Below are 21,288 nucleotides of genomic sequence, written 5' to 3'. Positions count from 1 at the left end.
CAGCAGGGCAGCAGGTCCTGCACACTCCCAGGTGTGCTCGGGGAGGTCTGTGTGATGCCTGGTCCAGGCCTAACCTTGAGGCACTCCCTGGCCCCTCGTGCCCACATCCACTCCATTCCTCACATGTGGAGAAAGGGAAGAAGGCTGGCCTGGCCAGGGCAGGCCACACAGCAGGATGTGCAGGGTCACCCACTCCCTCACACCCCTCTGCTGTACCCAAATCACAGAAAAGAAATGAAAAAATGTTTTTCATCATTGTAATGAAGATCTTGCAGAGACAAGCCACCCAAAACCACACTGCATTGATCAAGTGGGGACTCCCTTCATTCAGCTTGACACTAAAAGTTGCAGCACAATTTTAGACAGGGTGGTTTTTTCCCTGACTATCTAGAGATCTGTGAGAATTAAACAGCATATTGTTAAACAACCAATGGGCCAGAGAAGAAATCACAAGGAAAAGCAGAAATGACTATGTGGAGATAAATGAAAGAAAAAAACCCACGAGACAGCTCAGGGATGCAGGAAAAGCAGCACTCAGAGGAAAATTCATAGCCGTGAACATCCACATAAGAAAAATGAGCTCAAGTCAACCATCTGATTTTATACCACAAGAAACCTGAAAAGAGAAGAGCAAGCTAAATCCAATGCTAACAGAAGAAAGGAAGTAATAAAGACCAGAGCTGAGATAAATAAAATAGACAACAGAAAAATAAAGGCCATCAATGAAACTCAAACTGGCTCTTTAAACAGATCAAGAAAATTGGCAAACCTTTAGCTAGACTGACAAAGAAAAAAAAGAGAGACTCATTTTGTATTGGAAGTTGTAGCTAGCACAATTAGGTAAGAAAAAGAAATAAAGCCCTCCAGACTGGAAGGGAAGAAGTAGAATTATCCTTATGTACAGATGGCGTGATAATTATATATACAGGAAATACTAAAGAATTAACAAAACACCAACTAGAGCCAATAAAGGAACTCAGCAAAGCTGCAGAACACAAGGTTGGCACACAGAAATCGGTTGTGTTTTGTTCACAAACAAATAAGCAATCCGAAAGGAAAGTTAAGAAAAGAACCCCATTTATAATAACATCAAAAGAATAAAATCCTTGGGAAAAAAATTCAACCAAGGAGGTGCAAGATGTGTACACTGGAGACAGCAACGCTTTGCTGGAAGAAATTAAAGAGCTAAATAAAAGGAAAGACGTCCTGTGCTCACGAATTGGAAGACGTGGTGCTGTTGAAACGGTGACGCTTCTTAACGTGGCCTTCAGATGCAATCGTGACTCCAGTGGCGCTCAGAGCTGGCGTGGCCCCAGATAAACACTGCCCAGGAGCCCGCGATGGGCACTCTGAGCCGCGGGGGTGAGACTGTGTGCAGAGACATGACCTGCCGCTTTATCTGTGAGGGTCTTTGGCCTTGATGGCCTTCCCCCAGGAAGCATGCTGCACACTCTGTGTGACGTCCATCCGCTCGCCCAGGCCTCACCTCGACAGGATCTGGGATGGGTGTCTGCTGCCGTACCCCCAATGCGGGGAAGCCAGCATCTCATGGCTGGTGCCCTTCCTGGGGGGCTCTCCAGTCCCCTGCGCCCTGAGGCCAGGCTGTGCCCATCCTGGGCACCCTCCTTGGCCCAGTGCCGCTGTGCTGGGGACGCCCACAGGGATCCATGTGGGTGGATGGAGATGACCAGATCCTGGCACAGCAGGGGCTGAAGAGAGCAGAGGGACCCATCCTGGTGGGGTTGCTGGGCAGGGTCCCAGGCAGGACCACAGCTTGGGCCTGGAAAAGGGTCTCTAAGGGTTCCCAGGAGCTGGAGCCTGCGTGTGACTCATTCAGTCAGCAGGGGCCTCACCGGTGGCGATGCTGCTGGAATTTGGAGAAAACGCTGTGTGAATGGAGGGGAGCGATGGGCCTGGGACTGAAGCAGGGAAGCTCCAGCCAGCAGGGGCTCCGGCGCCCCCCAGATCCAAAGCGTCCCCCTCAGGCTTCAGTCCTACCGCTCTTGCCCTGGTGTGGGCTCCAGGCCACACACCCATCAGGGCGGGGATCCCCATCAGGCCACTGCCCCTCCACAGACCCAGGGCGGTTCTGAGGGCCTGGCTGTGCAGTGCCTCCTAACCGGGGTGGGAGAGGGTGCCCCCAAATCTCTCCACACAGGCCCACATGCATGGGGGGCTCATGCTGGGACTAAGGGGAGATGAGACCAGGTGAATCCCCATCTAGAAAGTGGCAGAATCCGGTGCAGAGTCCAGGCTTGGGTTGTCCTAGTAACAAGGGCCACACTCCTGCTTGAGGGGAGAGGTGGATGGCGGCTGTGACCTTGGCCCCTGCAGCTGGAATGTTCGGGCTGCAGAGGCTGCTGGCTTCTCGCTGCTGGGCCTCCCTGGACTGGCCCCTCTGTTCCTTGACCTTGGCCTGACCAGAGGGCAGGTTCCTGCCCACGGAGTCCAATCCCTGCAGAGTTGGGGGTCTTGGGGGGTGTCCGCCCCCTCTGCTGACCAGACTGTCTTGTGGAGAGGGGAGGTCCCAAGCCGAGGTGGGGCATCCCCCCTGCTCACACAGAAAGGGGCTCAGGCGTGTGAAATGCTCACGGACACCAGCGCGGCAACATTTTACGTGGCTGTATCTTCCCTGGACTCTGAAGGTTTGGTTTCCAGGAAGCAGAGCAGAGGCGGCCGTTGCACGTGGGCCAACCCCAGCTGTGGGCCTTCAGGATGGCGAGGGCTTTCTCAAAGCGTCGGCTGCTCAGGAGCGTCCTGAGTTCACGCAGCTGCTTCTCGGGGACAGCCGTTTTCTCGTTATTTCTTGTTAAACATTTGCAGAGCTGGGCCGGGGACGGGGGCTTACACACGGCTCCTTCATGCACGGCGGCTGAGACTCGGCCACTGCCCATGTGAGTGGGAGCTGGCTGTGCTGCCCTGTCCCGGCGGAGGGTCCGGCAGGAAGTGGTGTGGGCATTCTTTTCAGAGGGCAGGATGGGAACGGCCAGAGAGGGTGTGGGCGACGTGCTGCCTGGAGAGGCGTCCGTGCCCTTCCCTCCCAGACCGCAAGATTCTAGGAACTCAGGAACTAAATTTCTGCTGGCGTTGATAACGTGTGGGCCATGTAGAGTTCTGGGAATGGGGCTGGGGATGCAGGGCCGCTGGGAAGGGCTTCTCTGATGAGGAGGTTTCCTGGTGGAGGAGGGGGAGGTGAGCGGAGGCTCTGGACCAGGGCCTGGAGGGCAGACCGTGAGCACCTTCGGGGTGTGGGGAGAAAGGCCCCGCTCCAGCCTGCTGGCCTCCCTGAGGAGGTGCAGCGCAGTCTCCCAGCACAGTCCCCCAGCAGCCCCAGGCCCAGCCACGGAGAGGGCAGGCCCTTGGCAAAGCCCAAGCTAACACCGCCCACCACTCCTGAGTCTGCACCTGCCTCAGGGGTGCACAGGCTGAGCCCTGGCCAGACACCCGGGGGGCGGCTGGGGAGGCGGAGCAACGAGGCAGGCCAGGAACCAAGGAACACAGCTGGAACACGGCACTGTGTGGACACCCCCTGCCACAATGTCAAGACCTTTCTTACACAGGAAGGGGGCCCAGAGGGCAGGGGGTGGAGGATGGGGGTCTCCAGGCAGCCCCAGGAGGAAGCAGTCGCCTCGGCACCGTGGCCGCAAGCAGGGCCTTGCCGTCGCTGGGTCCGCCGGTCAGTGCCGAGCCCTGGGCCCGCTGGCCCCCCAGCACCTGGACAGACGCACGGCTCTGCGGCGCGCATTGGCAGACACCGGATGGAAGAGCGCCGGGGTGTTCCACGGCTGCCAGCCCGGTCTTCAAAACCAGGCAGCTCTTCCATCAATTACAGATGAGGAAACGCATTTTGAGAGTGATTTATACACCCAGGGGACCTGGGGCCTCCCTGGCAGGAGAGGCAAGATAATGAAACCCTACCTCCCCAGCCCCCATCAGCGGCAGAAGCACCACCCAGCCCTGGTTGCTAAGTGGCAACGTGTCTGCGTGGATCTGAAAATCAAACAGTGTCAGAAAATGCTCCGGGTGCAAATGAGCGCTGTTTGCTGGAACAACACAGGACGTGGCTGTATCTGCCTTGAAATGAATTCTTCAGACGGTCTTGGACGGGACAGTGCCGGACAGCCCTTCCGAGGAAGCAGGTGTCCGTGTGCCAGCACCGGGTCACGTCTCACGTGCAACCGGATGAATGTCCTCCAAGACCCCCTGGGACCACCGGCCACAGAGCAGCCTCTGGCGGGGGTGCCTCACACAGGGTGCTACTCTGGGCAGGCATTCAGGGAGCCCCAGGGAACCCCAGAGGATGGGCCAGGTAGGCACCCAAGGCCTTGAGGCCACGCTCCGAGCCTGGCTTTCGCCAACTGTGTCTGGGATTCAGTCTCAGTTCAGAAAAGGAAACACCAAAGGCGCTGGAGCTCCCTGGCGAGCTCCGGCCTGGTCACGGCCGCGGCCAGACCCCCGTCTAAAGCAGCTGTCCCGGCTCCCTGACCCGGCTTTTTCCTGCTGGTGCAGAGGAGCTCCTGCCACCTCCCAGACGTGGACGTCTGGGTTTCCCTGGCTCTGGACTGAGGGAGGGAGAGAGGGAGGGAGGTCTGTGCCATCATGGGCTGTGTCCGCCCCCCTAGGCAGGCCCATGGTTCCCACAAAAGCCACGGTGCATTCCCAGCCTGAGGATGGATGGGGACCAAGAGCTGGTGCAGGCCGCCGGGGCGGCGGGGGAGGGCGAGTGTCCCATCCCAGCAACCGGGCCTCACACAGCAGACACACTGGGGGACCACACCTGCCTCCTGGCCTGAAGGGCCCAGGCCAGGGCCACCTTGAAATGAGTGCCTGAGTGTGTGAGGTTTTCCACCCGCTGACAGTCAGCTGCCTGATGTTACGGAGACCATGAAGCCGAAGCCAAAACCACCAGAGCCCGTTTCCCCAGTGTGGCTGCCCTGCGGGGCACAGAGGGTCTCACGCCAGCAACTCGGTAGCACAGGAGGCTTGTCCAGCCCCCAACACACGCCAGCCCCAGACCAGCCCCAGAGCAGCCGGGCTCCAGCTGCAGATGTGGAGGGCAGGGCACCGCCTGCCTCAGACTCCACCCGGGACCCTCCACCCTCAGGGCCCCCTCTGCCCCACCCCCAGTGACCGGCGCCCCTCCCCTCCAGCACACCGCCCTACCCTCAGATCCTTCGCCCGCTCTCCACCCTCCCTGGGGACACTGACCCTCCCCCATGGACCGGATCATCCTCAGGCCCCTGGTGGCCTGGTGAGAAGGTTTGCCAAGACCCAGAAGGTGCATGCAGCGTCCAGGGCCCAGGTGGCGGGGCCTCGCGCCCACGTGCACTCAGTACCTGAGCAGGGGCTGCCTGGGGTACGGCGGCTGGTCTGCATCCAGGCACAGAGGGGCCTTCTTGGTCACCTGCTTGTAGATGTTCCTGGCGGTCACTCCTATCCACAGCATGGTGGACAGTGTAGAATAGTGCAGCACGATGCCCACCTGTGGGGGAGCAGCGGTCAGCCAGGCCCTTGGCGGGCACCCACCCCCCAGAGCCCAGCAGCCTCGGCCCGGGCTTGCGTCTTCAAGAATGAGAACGGCAGGCGGCCAGCAGCGTCTGTATCCCAGGGCAGGCAGCGGCCGCCCCACAGCCGCCCGGAACTCACAGGGAGACGCTGAGCTGCAGAGACCCTTGAGCGGCTCAGCTTTGCTCCCCTTCTGCACAGAGACGGGAGCAGGGAGTCTGTGGGGACCCATGGGCCTGTGCACTCATGCCCCTCTGCATGCACAACCCGCTGTGGTCCCTGTGGCCCAGGCACGGACGCTGTGAGCTGCAGACCAACGTCCCCTGAGCTCAGACCTGGATAGGTGTCCACCAAGGGAGAGGAGGTGAAGTCCTCAGTGGGGTCATGCCAGGATGCTCTTACTGTGGGTGGGATGAGCCCCCCACGGGGACGGCATTCGTGTGGCCCTGCAGGTCGCCGTTCCTCATTGCTATGGAAACTTCCTGCGTTTGCTTATTACGAGGGCCACACTGCTACCTTTGGAGTAATAACCTGACATTTTGAAATGACAGGTAAAATACTGCTATAATTGGAAAGGACATAAATGTTTAAGGAATACAGAGATTCGCCGCATAAAGCTAATGTCGCACCATTATGATGATTTATCAGATCCAGAGCTCAATTTTCACTGATGAGGAGGCTGTGCAGTAATTGACGAGAATATTGTGGGGTGGGCTGGAAAGATCGGAGGGCTGCGTTTGCAGTTTCAGATGAGCTCCCTGTGCGCCGCTGGGGGCAGGAGACACAGCAGGCCCCGGGGGGCTCCACCCTTTCCCCCAGCCTAGCCACTGAGTGTGGGGTCGTGTCCCATCCCAGTGCCTAGGCCTCATGCAGCCTGGTGGAGACAGGGAGGCCTGGAAACCATGGGGCACCGTGTGGAGGAGTAGGGCAGAGGCAGCCCCCACAGCCCGGCCTCGGGTTCTTTCTTTTCAGGAAGCAGCCGTGGGGCTGTCAGTGTCACTGCCCGGGGCGCTGAGGAGGGTGGCAGAGCTGGGCCTGCCCCTTGTCTGTCTGGGCTGAGCCTCACCCGTGCCATGTGCATTTGGGGATCACAAGAAGGTGTACGTGGCAGAGCTCTGAGTCCTGGACACCGACTTCAGGCTGGACAGATGGAGAGGCTGCAGGGAAGCCACCAGCATCCCACGGTGCTGCACGGCTGCCCCACCCCGCCGGACCCAGGGCCAGCGCCTGTCTCTGTTGACTGTGTCACTTAGCATGCGAATGGGGCTCACGGCCATCTCTTTGTTGCCATAGCAACAGTCCGTCCTCTCCAGCCATCCAGAGCCTGGGATCAGGTTTCACTCAGTGCTGAGCTGTGGCCCCGGTGGGTGGGGCAGGCAGGAAGGTGGGTGTGACAAGGGCGGGGCAGGCGGGAAGGCGGATCAGCCACCACTGGCCCATGTGCAGGCAGGTTGGGCTCCAAGTCTAGTTTATACTAGACCCTCAGGTCTCCTTCCTCCAGCCGGTAGTGGCTAAATTCTCCTCCTTACCCGGAGGCAGCGAATGTGGAACTGGCCTGGCCTCGGCGTTAGATCAACGAGAGGGCTTCTGTTCGCGTCGCAGAGCACGGGGAGCAGACAGTTCATCGGGGAGCTCGGAGAACGTCGCCTTGTGGGCTCCCCGAGTGGCTCTGGAGCTGCAGCCACTGCGGCCCCTGCCTCCGCTTCCCGAGCCTGGCGTCACGCGTCCGGCAGGCACCTCCCACCACCGGCTGCTCCCATGGTTCATTTTCCACACTTGCGTCCTGTTCTGGAACGCGGCTTCACAGTGAGACCATGTGGGTTTGTCTCTGGCAGTGCCCTAGTGCCCACAGCACGGCCTGGCACCTTGCGGGCCCTCAGCACATTTGCTGAGTGAGCGAGTGAGTGGATCGTGCTGCCTGGGAGATCAGGACAGCATCTGGAGATAGGCCACAATCTTTTCCGCTCATTTCCTCCTGATGGCTGTTGCCTTAACAAGATCTCCTCCAAGATTGCAACCCTCTGGAACCTTCCAGACCTGCCTGCTGCAGCCCCAACACCCCAGCATCCGCCCCGAGCTGTCACCGCAGGCCTGGGCCCCAGGAGCTCCGTCCAGGCAAGCAGTGGCAGGTGTTCCCGAAGGCGCGGGCGGGGTTTGCCGAAGGCCCTCGGGGGGCCCCACCCGCGGATCCAGCAGGCTTCATCCCAGTGTGGGGCGTACTTGGTGGCAAAGTGCAGACGTGACGGTGACGGCCTCTTGCAGGCACTTACAGGCGGGACGTCAATGGCGTTTCCCGGGCACTTGCTGTGGTTGTTTCCAGCTTACCAGAGGAATGATTAAGGAGGCAGGAGGTACGTCCGACCTTAGCCACCTTCAGGTGCGTGCCAGCGACTCCTCCGCCGGGGCCATGCTGGGCCCAGGCCCAGGCCCAGGCGGGGGGCACGGCCTCCTGGCAGTCTGGCGTGAAGTGTGGCCACACAGACATGACGTCTCCTCTGCGTGCCGGACACCAGGGCCCTGTGTTTGTGTGAGCGCCTGCCCGGCCCGTCCCAGCCTGGCACATGGAAGTGTAGTGCTGGGAAGGAAGGAAGCCCGTGGCCGTGGCAGGCAGGTGTGGGAGCCTGTGGGGGAGTCTGGGGGGTTCTGTGCACTCAGCTCAGATTCTCCCCAGACACCCCTGCATGAGTCTCCACCACTGCTGTCTGCAGGTGCATGTCAGTGCCAGGTACTATGGGAGGGTTCCAGAAACCGCAGGGTGGATCCCTGGCAAGTTGCCCTGCAGTCCATGGCAGTCCCCTGGCTGTGTCTGGGCCCTGGAGGTGACTGTACTGGGCTGTGTGGCTGCTGAAGTGGGGTGGCCACTGGGACTGGGCTGGGTGTGCGGGGAGGAGCTGCCCCGGAGCTGTGGCTACAGAGGCTCCGGGCAGGTCCTCTTGTTGGCCATGAGCCACAGCCCAAAGTGGAGGACAGGGCTTAGTTTTGATGTAAGGGTCTCCACCATGAGCTCTGCCAGGAACTGAGTGTGATGTATACGTCCCCCCTTTTAAACCAAGGTCAGGCTGGGCCCCCGGATGTGAGGAACCCTTCTGTGTGTCGTTCTTTTCAATGCTCGGTGCTCTCCAGCTCTCCCTGCAGTGGGGGAGGAGGGTTCCCCGAGTGACATTTCTGTTTGGCTTCCGGGGGTTGGGGGGTCTGTGCAAAGGACGAGCTTGCCCTCCTGGTGACTCAGGCGGCAGCATCTGCAGGTTCCTCCCTGGACCGGAGTGTGTGCCCCTCCTCGAGCTGCCCCCACCACTCTCTCCAGGAGGGGCGGGCTGTGTCTCCCCACCACTCTCTCCGGGAGGGGCGGGCTGTGTCTCCCCAGCACTTTCTCTGGGAGAGGCGGGCTGTGTCCCCCCAGCACTTTCTCCGGGAGGGGCGGGCTGTGTCCCCCCAGCACTTTCTCCGGGAGGGGCGGGCTGTGTCCCCCCAGCACTTTCTCCGGGAGGGGCAGGCTGTGTCCCTGTTCCCGGGCAGCGCACCTTTTGGGGACAGTAAGTGTCAGGTTAGCGCCGGCCTGGAGGGGGCCGTGCAGTGGAATCAACCCTGGGGTCAAACGTGGAGCATGTGGACTTGCATGGTGTGAAGCCGAGACACCGATGTGCCAGGGCCCGACCCTCTTCCCGGGAAATAGCTGAGCAAACGCTGGAATATTATTTAGTAAACAAGACGACGCTCACGCAGTTCCCCTCTGGGAGGAGCCAACGAGGGCGCCCCGGCACTCACCGCCTGGCACAGGATGGGGTACTTGGTGCGATTGATGCCGCCGGCGAACACAGTGAAGGTCAGGGCCGCGTGGAAGCAGAAATTCAGGAGCGTGTGCCGGCCCTTGCGGCTGATGCGGATGGCGCTGTGGGACGGGAAAGGAGGGTTTCACATGAGCAGAGGCTCTGCAGGGGGAGGCGTGGAAGGGAGCCCCCTGGGGCGCAGGCTCTGTCCCCGGGAAGTCCGGGCTCTCCGTGGGGTCAGGGGCAGCTGTCCGAGGACCCGGTCAGGGGAGAGCAGACGGGTCGTCCGAATCTGCCCTGAGTGACGGCCATTGGAAAGTTCTGCCTTACGTCACCCTGGCACACTGAGGCTGGAAGGGGTTTGCAGAAGCCTGAACAACCTGATCCCTTGGCGGATGAAGACACTGAGGCCCTGAGACTCCAGGACTTGGCCACACACTGTCTCAGAGATAGAGGCCGCACCCCCTGGGTCCCAGCATGGGGTGTCCCTCTGAGCAGGTGTCTGGCACATCAGGAAGAGACCGTGATTAGACTGGCTCAGCGTGACCCCGGCTATAGCCTGGGGCTGAGCCGGCCATGCCCTCCTGTGGCTGTGACCCTTTCCATGACCACCACCATGTCTGGGGCCCGACCCGCCCAGGCTGTGGCCAGCACAGGTATGGCTGCATGGCGGCCACTGTGACTCTGGCCATGGCCTCGCCTCATCCTCTCCCCGTAATCACAGCCACTCTGGTCTAAATGTATTTTATCCGCCTCCCCCCGAGTTGGTAGGACGGCACTAACCACCAAGCTGATGATATTTGGAAGCGGGGGCCTCTGGGCAGAGCTGTGGTGATGGGATCAGGGACCTTGAGAAAGAGGCCCCCAGAGCGCCTCGCCCTCCACATGCAGGGACACAGGCAGGGACACAGGCAGTGGGTGCCGTCCGTGAGCCTGGAGCTGGCCCTCTCCAGACGCTCCAGACACAGCGTCATGGGTGCCTTGATCTGGGACCTCGGCCTCCAGAACTGAGAAGTCAGTTTCTCCCGTCGATAAACCATCGAGGCCCCCGTGTTCTGCTGCAGCAGCCCAAACAGACCGAGATGACAGTTTCGGACCCACCCAAGCCTCTTCCTGTGATCACAGCCTCGTGTGTGCCCGAGTCTCTGATGAGACTGTGGCCCTGGGCGCCTCCAAGCTCTGTCCGTGACCGAGGCAACCTTGGCCTCAGACATAGCCGAACCCCCGCCCATGACTGGCTGTGGGCATGCCCACCCTGACTGCGGCTGGACACCCTCATGTTCTTGGTGCCTCTCCCAGGCTCTGCAGGCCATAGTGACTGCCCGGGGGAACTGAGCTCCTCAGGGTGCCTGGACCGACACCGCACCCATTTCTGGAAGAACTTATTTCGCCCAGTTAAGGACACGGGGGATGCTGTGGAGAAGACCCTGACGGAGGCCTGAGTGGACAGGCGCGGCTTCCCCGAGCTCCATCCACCCTTCAGCTGTGTGATGGGCACCAGGCTGCTGAGCGGGTCTGAGCTAGCTGGTGACCTGAGTTGTACCTTCAAGGACTTCTTGCTACATGAGGGGGCAGTGGCATTGCCCTTCAGGGACTTGCCTTTGAAGGTAAAAGCAGGTTTCTTGGGCACGGGGGGCGCCCTTGCCCATGCCAGGCTCACCTCTGGTGCACGATGTAGGTGACGAAGGAGGCCAGGAGGCAGAGCAGCATGACGGCCGTGCACGCGTACACCACGGGGTGCAGGAACTCCCCTGGGTAGCGGGGCAGGGAGAGCACTGTCTTCAGATCCTGAGGATAAAGCAAAGGAGACGTGTGTGACTGGCTGGTGGGTCTGTGTGGGCGGCGCCGTCGCCTGAGCCTACCCTTGGGGCTCGGCTTCCCCTGCAGCCGCTCCAGGCATTTTCGTGTGGGGTCTCAGGGAAGGGGGGCTGCCTGGGGCGATACGGTCAGGCTGCGTCTGTGGATGCTCAGGGAGTGCACGGGAGGGGCCCCACGTGGCCACGGAGTGCTGTCTGTCCTCGCCCTCCACTGGCTCTGCTGGCCAAAGGCATCCTTGTGTGGCTCTGAGGCTGGCTCCTGTATCGGCCGACTGATGCCTGCCTCCAGCCTCCTCTCTTCCCATGGCCTGCAGGTGGCCGGGTGGGGTCTGGATGGGCCTTACAGAGAGGCAGGGAAACCACGGGATGGCCCCAGCCCTGCACTGGGAGCCCCACACTCATCGAAACCCTGCTTGTCAACATCTTCCGGGAGGATTCTGTACGAGCTTCTGCGAGAGGTGGAGAAAGAGTGGAGACTGTTCGGCACCAACAGACCTGGACCGGAGGCCGCTAACTCCACCTGCTTCTCGGCCCAAGAAAAGGGTTCAGGGTCAGAGTTCAAAGGGGAATGTGTGTTCTCTGTGGCAGAGTAGACTGGGGGAAAATCGCCCCAGCTGGAAAGGCTTGGAGCTGATGGAACTTCATCTTTTCTTCATCAGGTGAGTGAGGTGAGCTCACCGGGGAAGCACAGAGGGGTGCACAGGCTGGGGAGGGGGCTTCAGGGGCATCAGCCCAGAAACATGCGTGCACAGGCCCAGGAGGGGGCCTCGGGGCACCAGCCCGCACTCAGCTCCGTCTCAGGCTTCCAGCCTCCAGACTGTGGGAAACATGTCTGTGCTTCAGGGCCCCACTGTGTGGGGTTTAGTTATGAACCTCAGGCAGGCGAGCAGGGTGGGTGCCATGTTCCAGTAAGAACCCTGTGGGTGGGTGCCAGCAGGGGTGAGGGCTGCAGCTGCCTGGCCCCTCCCCAGCCCCCTGGTGATCGCTGCACCTGTGTCAGGCTCCAGCCACTCTGACCACGCCATGGATGCTGCCCTGGGCATCGGGGCAGGAGGAGGCAGCCGGCCGGGCCTCTGGGATGGCTCCGGCTGAGTGAGGCGGGAAGTGGAGAGGGACCCTCCTGTGCAGGAAGGGCCATGGGCAGAGGCAGTGTCACCTGTGTCGGGACGCAGGCAGCCAGCAGGCCCGAGAGCTCCTGCTTCCCTCCTGAGGCCACACTTCTTGTCCGTCCAGCCAAGACAAGGCCCTGGCTGGCTAGAGAGTGTCCACCGTGGACAGAGGGTGCTCTGGGGAGCCAAGGGACTGGCTGACAGTCAAAGCCCGAAATAGGGCCCCTGCCCCAGGGTTCGAACAGCACTGGCCAGGCGGGCATCGGAGGGGCCCTGCATCCCGGGACGAGGAGCCTGGACCTGTGCGAGGGCGAAGGCACCTGGGAGAGGAGCGGGTGTCGGTGTGGGGCCGCAGAGCTGGAGTGACAGCAGACACTTTGCTTTCCAGGGAGTGTTTAGAATCTGCCCATTTCTTCCTGGACACCAGGACCCCACAGAGAGACAGCGCCCTGTGGTTCAGGCTTGGCTCTGAGGCCCACCCTGGACAGAGGCCCCTGAGGGTTTTCGGGGGAGTCAGGGCCCAGGAGAGCCCCACCCTCACTCTGCCCCTCTGTAAAGAGGTGAGCTGGGTGGGCCTCTGTCCAGATTCTCCTGAGTGCCCCAGAGCCCGAAGCGTCAGTTGCCTCCTGCAACAGTCGTGGGGTGAGTGTCCGGTCCGAGCTCCAGCTGGGGCTCCTGCTTCCCCCAGAGAGCAGCCCAGGGACAGCCCGGCCAACTGTGGACACTCGCACGTCCCTCCTTGGTGTTCTGGCTACTGGAGTGCTTGCCATCAGGAGACGATGCACGGGGGCTCTGGCGTGGCTTGGGCGGTGCCAGGCTGGTTGTCCCACGTTTGCTGGTTTAGTAGGCGCCCACTTCCTGCCACGTGCAAACAGCTCCAAAGTCACAGAAAAGCATGTTTTCCCGGCCAAATCCCGACATCAGGTTATCCAGTGAGTTATCTGCTGCTGGGAGGTGGAGAATGCCCCATGTGGGTAGAAGAACTGAAGTTTTAACAGGGCGTGAGCGACGCCCCAGATTCTTGTCCCCAGGATTCTTCCACGAGAGTCAATGGCTTTTCCTCCAAGACATTGACCCAGGGTCTGAAATAAACCTGAACACTCTACACAGTTCCGACGAGCCATTGTTGCAAACCCAGATCCGCGAGAGAAACCAAGAGAGTGGGGTCCACTCCGTGTCCAGCCCTCTCCGAGTCTATCGGAGCATTTCCTCAGTGAGTCGCCTGGAACAAGGACTTCGTTCTCATCTGTTGTGTTGAAGAGCCTGGGGTGGTCTGCCCCGGGCCCTCACGCGTCCTCCCACGGCCTTCCTGGGGCTGCTGTGGCCGCCGCGCCTTCCTGCAGGACTCAGACTCCTGCTCAGCTGCGGGGGCGGGGGGCGGTGCCACGGTGGGCGGAGGCGCAGACAGCAGCCAGGAAAGTGTGTGCCCTGATGTCTGGTGCCTGCGAGCCGCGTCCTGTCCCGCTGCCTCCATCCTCAGGGCCAGAAGGAGACTTAGCCTCCCGTTTGTGGCTTTCAGTCACAAACACAAACCCCTTCATGTTAAGCCCAATCAGAGCTGCTTTTCATGCAAGAGGCAAACGTCTCAGGGCGCGAGTGCAAGGTGCAGGCTGCGCTGGGAGGAGGCCGCCCAAGCTCCAGTGACAGCGAGGGCCACGCCGCCTTGTGTGGGGCTTCTCGTCTGAAGGCCAAGCTGTGAGGTTTCACACGGACTGAGGCGGCAAGGGCAGGCGTGGACGCTTGGAGCTGCCGCGTGAGCTGGAGGCCTGGGCCATGGTCCTCACCTGTGCAATGATCCGTGGGTCAACAAGATGTTTTATAAGAAACAGATGTGTGATTTGGTTTGGTTTCTTTTTTTTTTCTTGTCTCCAAATTACAGTTATCAACAGTGCCTTTCTACATTTTCAGAGGTGACATTTAAAATTCAAAGTGGGTCATGTGCAGTGGAGACGTGTGTTGTCTTTTAAAGTTTGCACATGCACCGATTCTTCTTTGCAAGTGTTCCCCAGGCCTGCTGGTCTGATCTGTGGCTGAACAGAGCCTGGCTGACAGGGGTGAGCCAGCAAGTCAGAAGCAGAGTTCCTGGACCCTCGGCTCGCAATGCAGCCAGGCTCCTGGGGGGTGAAGAACACGGTTCCGAGGACCCAAGGGGGCTGGGAAGGGGCGGATGAAGGTGGCCCCGACCTTCTTGGCCCAGATGAAATGGCCGGAATGCCAGCTTGGTTCTGTGCCCGCAGGATGGCCCAGGTTGCTCTAGAAGGCACCCAGAGATGTCTCTGCTTCCCTGGGGAAGGCAGGCATCCATCTCCCATCTGCCGGCCTCGGAGCCCACAGTCCCGCCAGCGTGTGAGCCCGGCGTGCGTGGGACTCGTGCTCTGGCTTATTTGTGTCTCCTCTTTCTTTAGTCATAACTTCCTCCTCTGTCTTCCCTCATTTTAATTGGAGGTCTCCTCTTTGGTGTGTTCTGCAAATCAAGTGGGTCAGGGTGTTAAAGACAAAAAGAAAGGAGGAAAGATGAGAATAAAGCAGTCGGTCAAGTTATGTGTGAATTTTCTGATCAAAACTTAACCTTTCTGCAGCAGTGAGAGGTGGGAAAGTGACCTCTTCAAACCTGGGGAATGCCAGCTGCCTGAAGGAATCTTCCTCCCTGCGGGTGAGGTGTCCGGGGCCAGGTCTGCAGCTCCGACTGGCTGAGGAACCTTCTTTCCTGCACGGTGAGGTGTCCGGGGCCAGGTCTGCAGCTCCGACTGGCTGAGGAACCTTCTTTCCTGCACGGTGAGGTGTCCGGGGCCAGGTCTGCAGCTCCGACTGGCTGAGGAACCTTCTTTCCTGCACGGTGAGGTGTCCGGGGCCAGGTCTGCAGCTCCAACTGGCTGAGGAAGGAACACATATCCTCCCAGGTGCTTCCAGTCCTCCTTCTCCTTCTTCCAGGTTCAGGCTCCCTTCCTTTCTTTCCTTCCTTCCTTCCTTCCTTCCTTCCTTCCTTCCTTCCTTCCTTCCTTCCTTCCTTCCTTCCCTCCCTTCCTCCCTCTCTTCCTTCCTTCCCTCCCTTCCCTCCCTTCCCTCCCTCTCTTCCTTCCTTCCTTCCTTCCTTCCTCCCTCCCTCCCTATTTCTCCTTCTTCATTCAGGTGCTTCTTCCTGGTTCTTCCTGTTTCTCTTTCTTGTTTTTTCTGGTTCTCCCTGTTTTACTTCCTGGTTCTGTGCCAATGAACACTGATTTCCTGAGAGCCTGATGTATTCCCTTGTCTGCCTTTTAAATAATAATTGCATCTACTGATCTGTCAACTTTTCATGGATGTGTTCCAGGGGAAAGGCGGAAGGTAGAGGAGAAGAATTTATTCCTCCAGAACACAGATGACCCATAGTCGGCATTACGTTTGTAAGGTGTGTTATGATTTTCTTCTTGGAGGAGTAGATGGGCTAGTGAAGTTTTGAAGAGATTTGGGAAAAAAGTGTTAAAATATCGTAGACGCTTTCTTTCTAGACTGGTAGTTACTTGCTTAAAGTTCTTAATTTTCGGGAAGATGTGAGGTGGGATGACAAACTCTCCATCTGTGAGATGAAGGAAGTAGACTGTAGCCATTTTTAGTAATTTAGATATTAGACTAAAAAATAACTAGCTGAAAAGAACTCAGTATAGCTCTGAAATGTTCGTAAGCGCGACCGACCATCCTTACGCCCTGTGAGAGGCCCTGCGTCCTGGGCCCCTCCCACCTCCTGAATGCCCATTCCTGGCAGAGGCCAAGGGGTAAAATTTGAGCAGAGATAAACCCACCTCATGTGGGCTCACGTACTTCCTAACAACTCAGAGCTCCGAGTCTCCCACAACCTGCCTTTGGGCCAGGACCCGATCCTGGTTCTCTTCAGGGCGGACTTCACATGGGTCCGGCCTCGGGGAGCAGCTGCAGGCTCCTCCTCACTCTCGGCCTCCAAGACTCCCCTTCCTGGGGGCACCGCCAGGAGGCTGGCCTTGACCTTGGGCCTGTCACCCTCCGGTTGGAGGTCTTCACCCTTCGGCTACCCGCCTCGTCTCCTTGGAGGTTTCGAAGGCACTCTGTCCTTTCAGAAGCTGGGGAAGGAAGTGTTAGACCCAAGGAGCTCCCTACACATACCAGGTCTCTGAGGTCCCCCAGCCCAAGCTTGTCCTCGCACTCAATCCGGGCATTGAGAACATGCAGGATGCAGCAAACAGCGCCTCTGATGACCAAGAGTCAGCCCTGAATTGAGAGCTGGAAGGGGCTCGGTTGAGTCCCCTTTGAGAGCCTCCACCCTACTCACAGAAAGCTGGCAGCTCACAGATGACCACATAGAAACACAGATGCTAACCAGGCAATGGTGCCATCGGCACAGGGCCTGAACCCTGAAGGGACGATGAGCTCATGCTCCCAGCTGCACCTAAATATTGCAATTGTGGAATGAAAGTAGCCACAAAGAGCCAGACGACATCTTCACACCACACCCTATCCCACAGCAACCACACTACACCAGCCACACTGCCCATCCCACAGCAACCACACTACACCAGCCCACACTGCCACAAACCACAGCAACCACTCTACACCAGCCATACTGCCCATCCCACAGCAACCACACTACACCAGCCCATACCACCACAGACCAAAGCAACCACCTTACACCAGCCACACCACACACCACACCACATCAGTCATGCCAATCTTATTATTCTGTTTAATTTCTGACCACAAACAGTGTTACTAGGAGAGCGAGAGCCTGTGCCGAGTGTGGGGTGCCTCAGTGAGGCCACCAGACCCAGATCCTCTGAGGGAAATAGTCACAGGGAAAGCAAAAGCTCTGCAGCTTTATCTAATTCTGAAGACTGACAGTCGGCAGGGGGCCTGAACCCTGAAGGGAAGATGAGCTCATGCTCCCAGCTGCACCTAAATATTGCAATTGTGGAATGAAAGTAGCCACAGAGGGCCAGATGACATCTTCACACCACACCGTATCCCACAGCAACCACACTGCACCAGCCACACCGCCCATCCCACAGCAACCACACTGCACCAGCCACACCATCCAACCCTGCAGGTGTTGCCCCATAGGTGCCACACCCAGTGCAGCCCCAGGCCTCCCAGTTGGCAGGATCTGTGGCTTTTCAGCCTCAAATTCAGACCCTCGAGAACAACTGTTCTCTGAGTTAAGTGTGAGGACTGCAAGTTACGGGGTGCGAAGTGACACCGATTTCATTTCGGAGCCTGCTGGAACGTAAGTCCTGATAGCACCCCTTGCAGAGACAGGCAAGTTCACATTTGCTTTTGCTCGTTAACAGTGGTGACGGAGACACAGCTTGCAGAAGGAGGTGCCCCAGCTTTAACCACTGGACAGGTGGCCTGCAGGTCCTCCAGAGGGGAGCAAACTGTCCATCCTGTAGAGCACCATGGGCCGACAAACCAGCCTTTTGAGAGGACGGCCTGGCCCAGCCAAGCTGCTGGACAGCAGCTCAGAATCCAGGGCTGACTCATGCCTTTGTGCCTGGCCAGGAGCGATGCCACCAAAGAATCTGACCTGTGACCTGTGCCCTATGCCCTTACACTTGGGAGCTCAGCAGGCAGCTTGCCCCTGGCAGGCGTCAGGAGCCCCCCAGAGCACAGCAGTGGGGCAGGCAGAGTCAGGGCCACCCTGCCCTGGCCACGGCCTCCAGGCTTCCTTCTCAAGACCCCATGGCCATGGGGTGAGCCTGCCCAGGTATCTATGCTGTGAACTTGGAGACACGTGCTGTGAACTACGCTGTCACACTACGCTGTGAACTTGGAGACACATGCAGAAAAATGCTGCACCAGATTGATGCAGCACGGGAGGGCAACTCCTCACACTTTCAGAGATTTTCTCAGGTGCAAATGTTACTTGTTGTGAATAAAAACAGTGAGCTGCTGAAATGCCACACTCTCCAGGCAGATTGAGCTCAGCAGGCTTTCACAGTCTTGGGTGAGCAGGAGCTCTGGGCTGCCAGGCCGGCTGGGACCAGGTGGCCCCTGGCCGAGGAGGTGGTAGCAGGAAGCTCCACCAGGAGCCAGGAGCTGAGAGGAGAGTGCACGAACAGGCTCAGCCTGCGAGGGGTGGTGCCCTTCTTGGATTGGGGAGACCTCTGCACAGTTGTTTGCAGAAGGGCCAAGGGTTAGAGAGGAGGAGGCGAGGAAGGGGATGAGAGGGACCCCTGGGCTGCGGCAGCACCCCCACCTTCAGAAGCCCTTCTCCGTTCACTGTCCTCTGTCAATGACAGTTTTCCATTTTGCAAATAAGGGTCTGAATTTGAGGCTGAAAAGCCACAGATCCTGCCAACTGCGAGGCCTGGGGCTGCGCTGGGTGTGGTACCTGCGGGGCACCAGCGATGGTCCCTGAGGCTGGTGGGAGCCTGGGGGCAGGCAGGAGCCCTGGGGCCGGCCTGCTGCCCCCTGAGGTGCTGCCGGTGCTGGAGACGCAACCTTGTCAGGTGTCTGAAAGGTAAGTGCGGAGACCTCAGCCAGCCTCAGAGGTGAAGCAGCCACTGGAAGACGATACTGAATTTTGGCAAAGGCATCTCTCTTGCTTGGACATTTCGAACGGAACAAGAAGAAAATGAGCAAGTGACTCAGACCGATGGCTCCTTATGCAGCGAACACTGGGTCTGCTCCGAAGCAGCCAGCCGGCGTCTGTGGCGGCCGCACATTCTAGAGGCCATTGGCATTCTCTGCACGTGCCCTGGGTCCTCACCGCCTGTCAGCTGTCCCTTACCAGCACACACAATGCATTGTTCACTCAGCTGTCAGCCCTTCCGGAACCCAGACCTTCAGCAACTGCAGCAAAAGCTTGCTGGTGCCTCAGGGAGGGACCCACGATGGGCCCGGCTAGCCGATCCAGCCAGCTGCCAGCCACGAGCCCCTTCCCGCTGAAACACCCTTCCCGTGCCTGCCGTGTGCGCGGCCGCCTTCTCTCCGCCACAGCCTCCACTGCTGAAGCCCACCTACGTCTGTCCGCACTGCCTTTCATCAACTTTCTAATGGGAAGGGGCCGGCAGGGTGGCGTGGGGGAGGCCGGTGACCAGGGTGGAGGGGCTTGGGGTGGCAGGGACCCCAGCCCAGGCACAGACCAGGTTTTCACAGGGCACGGATGCCAGCTTTGCGGGAGGGACGTCGCCTCCATTGATTAAATGATTCCACAGTGCCATATGCCTGCAACTCACTAGTATTATCAGCACCCAGCACGCGGGGAGCAGAGGCGCCCAGACACGCGGCCTGTCCCCGGCCCCCACTCCACAGAGCCTCCCACCCCGGCACTGAGCCCGGAAGCCCGGTCACCAGCTCGCCATTCCACAACTTTTCCAGCCTGGGAGTCCCCAAACGGGTGGCCGCCCCCCCCGCAGCGGCCTAGCCCCCAGCTGCAGGACCCCCGGGACCCCCGTACTCACCATGAGCGCTGCAAAGTTACCGAAGCGTGAGCGCCGCTGGAGGAGGCGTCCAGGGGGAGGCGATCAGGTGGCGCCCTGCTCCCCGCCAGCCTCCATGGCCTCCGGAAGGTCAAAGTCCCAGACGGCGGCCAGGAGGTCGCGCTCCCGGGCCCCTGGCCTCAGGGTGACCGCGGCGGGGCGGGCGCAGTCCGGGAGCTGCTCCCATCTGCGAAGACAGCGGCGGTCAGCGGGGCGGGCGGAGGGTCCCCGCGGAGGGCAGCTCGCAGCCCCGACCCCGCCAGGGAGCAGCCGCGGCCCCTGTCGCTCCCTCCCCTCCGCGGGCGGCCTGGGGGCTGCGCCTGGGGCTGGCGGAGGCGGTGCCGGTGGGGACCGGTGGGGGGCTCGGACCGAACGCGCCAGCGGCAGATGCGTCTCCTTCTCCATATTTAAAAATCAATCTGCGCCCCACTCCCGGCTCCGGAGCCAAACTGAACCATCTCGGGCTGCACAAAGCCAGAGGCGCGCCGGGGGGTTTGCACCGGGAACCGGCACCGAGTGACCCGCCCGCCCCAGCCCGGCCGCGGCGCCTGCTCTGTCTGGATGTGGCTCGAGCTCCGGGCCGGGCGCGCGGGGCGGGGGCCCTGGATTATCCGCGGCGCCTCCCGCCCCAGCGGAGCCGAAAGTTACTCGGAGCCGCTTTCCTCGCGGCCGGCGTCACCTCGGGGCGGGAGCTTTTCTGCCGAGCCGCGGCCCCGCGCGTCCCTCCCGCCGCCCAGACCCGCGCGTCCTTCCCACCTGCTGTGGCCGAAGCGGCTGCCGGGGCGGCCGGGCCGCGCTCCCGGAGACAGACGCGCTGCGCTCCCCCCGCCGGGGACCCGCTCTCCATTCGCGAGGGCAGCGGCCGAGCTGGGACCGAGTTATCAACAGATTGCGGGGCTGCGGCGCCGGCCGGTGAGTCACAGCCCCGCGCACGAGCGGCCCAGCCCGGCCAGCAGCGCCGCCGCCTCTGCGCGCACCTCCCGCGGCGACAGCGGGGACCCGGGGCCGGAGGCAGGCGCGTAACCATGGGGACCGGGGCGGGCGATGGCGGCGGGCGGGCTCCTGCCGCAGGGTGGGGATGGCTCTTCCAGCCGGGCGGCCGCCGTCACACTGCAGAGCGTATTTAAAGAGACACTTCGCTCCGCGCTCGCTCCCCAGCACCAGACCCTCGCCCGAAAACGCCGCCGGGCGGACTGCACGACCCTGTGTTATTCCCAAAGGCAATCTCCATCCGTGGAGAAGCTGCAGGAACAGAAATATACACAAGAAAATGGATTTGGAAGGAATTTTCCATCCTTTATTTAACATTCTCAAGTCCAGATATGCCAGAACCGAGGTGCACCTGTCGTGAACCCGTCTGAGTGTGAGTCAGCAGGGCAGCCGCAGCCGGTGTAGACAGACAGGGCCTGTGGCTGTGCAGAAAGCGTCCCTGTCCCCCTACCCCAACCCTCCTGCATCCTGGGCCACAGAGCTGGGCATCCAGAGCCAAGGCGAGTGTGGAGGCCAGGGTGCCAGGGGCGGCGCAGCCCAGCCTCCCACCCGCAGCGAGGTTTGGGCTCCCTATCCCACAGCTCCCTATCCTGCCCCCAGGGGCCTCCTACCCGACAAGGTGGGTCCAAGTCCACTCCAGTTTTCGTCACAAACTCCGTTTTCTGGGGCACGTGCT

General features: G+C 60.3%; 1 protein-coding gene across 2 annotated transcripts in view; it reads right to left on the bottom strand.

Annotated features, from left to right (window-relative positions):
• ADGRA1 (adhesion G protein-coupled receptor A1) overlaps window positions 1–20,615 on the bottom strand; it is a 45,191-nt gene extending 24,576 nt beyond the window's left edge. Inside the window, exons 1-6 of one of the 2 annotated variants that reach the window (XM_055093519.2) lie at window positions 20,379–20,615; window positions 19,605–19,809; window positions 11,585–14,662; window positions 10,933–11,060; window positions 9,271–9,394; window positions 5,337–5,482 (exon numbers count right to left, since the gene is read on the bottom strand). In XM_055093519.2, the coding sequence (XP_054949494.1) occupies window positions 5,337–5,482; window positions 9,271–9,394; window positions 10,933–10,982 (320 nt within the window). In that variant the 5' untranslated portion in view covers window positions 10,983–11,060; window positions 11,585–14,662; window positions 19,605–19,809; window positions 20,379–20,615. The remainder of the gene's footprint in view (window positions 1–5,336; window positions 5,483–9,270; window positions 9,395–10,932; window positions 11,061–11,584; window positions 14,663–19,604; window positions 19,810–20,378) is intronic. The other variant, XM_055093518.2, reaches the window with a different exon arrangement.
• Window positions 20,616–21,288: the final 673 nt, after the last annotated feature.

The sequence above is a fragment of the Pan paniscus genome, chromosome 8 (assembly GCF_029289425.2).
Source record: "Pan paniscus chromosome 8, NHGRI_mPanPan1-v2.0_pri, whole genome shotgun sequence".
Lineage (NCBI taxonomy): Eukaryota > Metazoa > Chordata > Mammalia > Primates > Hominidae > Pan > Pan paniscus.
This window is presented reverse-complemented; position numbering and strand designations above follow the sequence as displayed.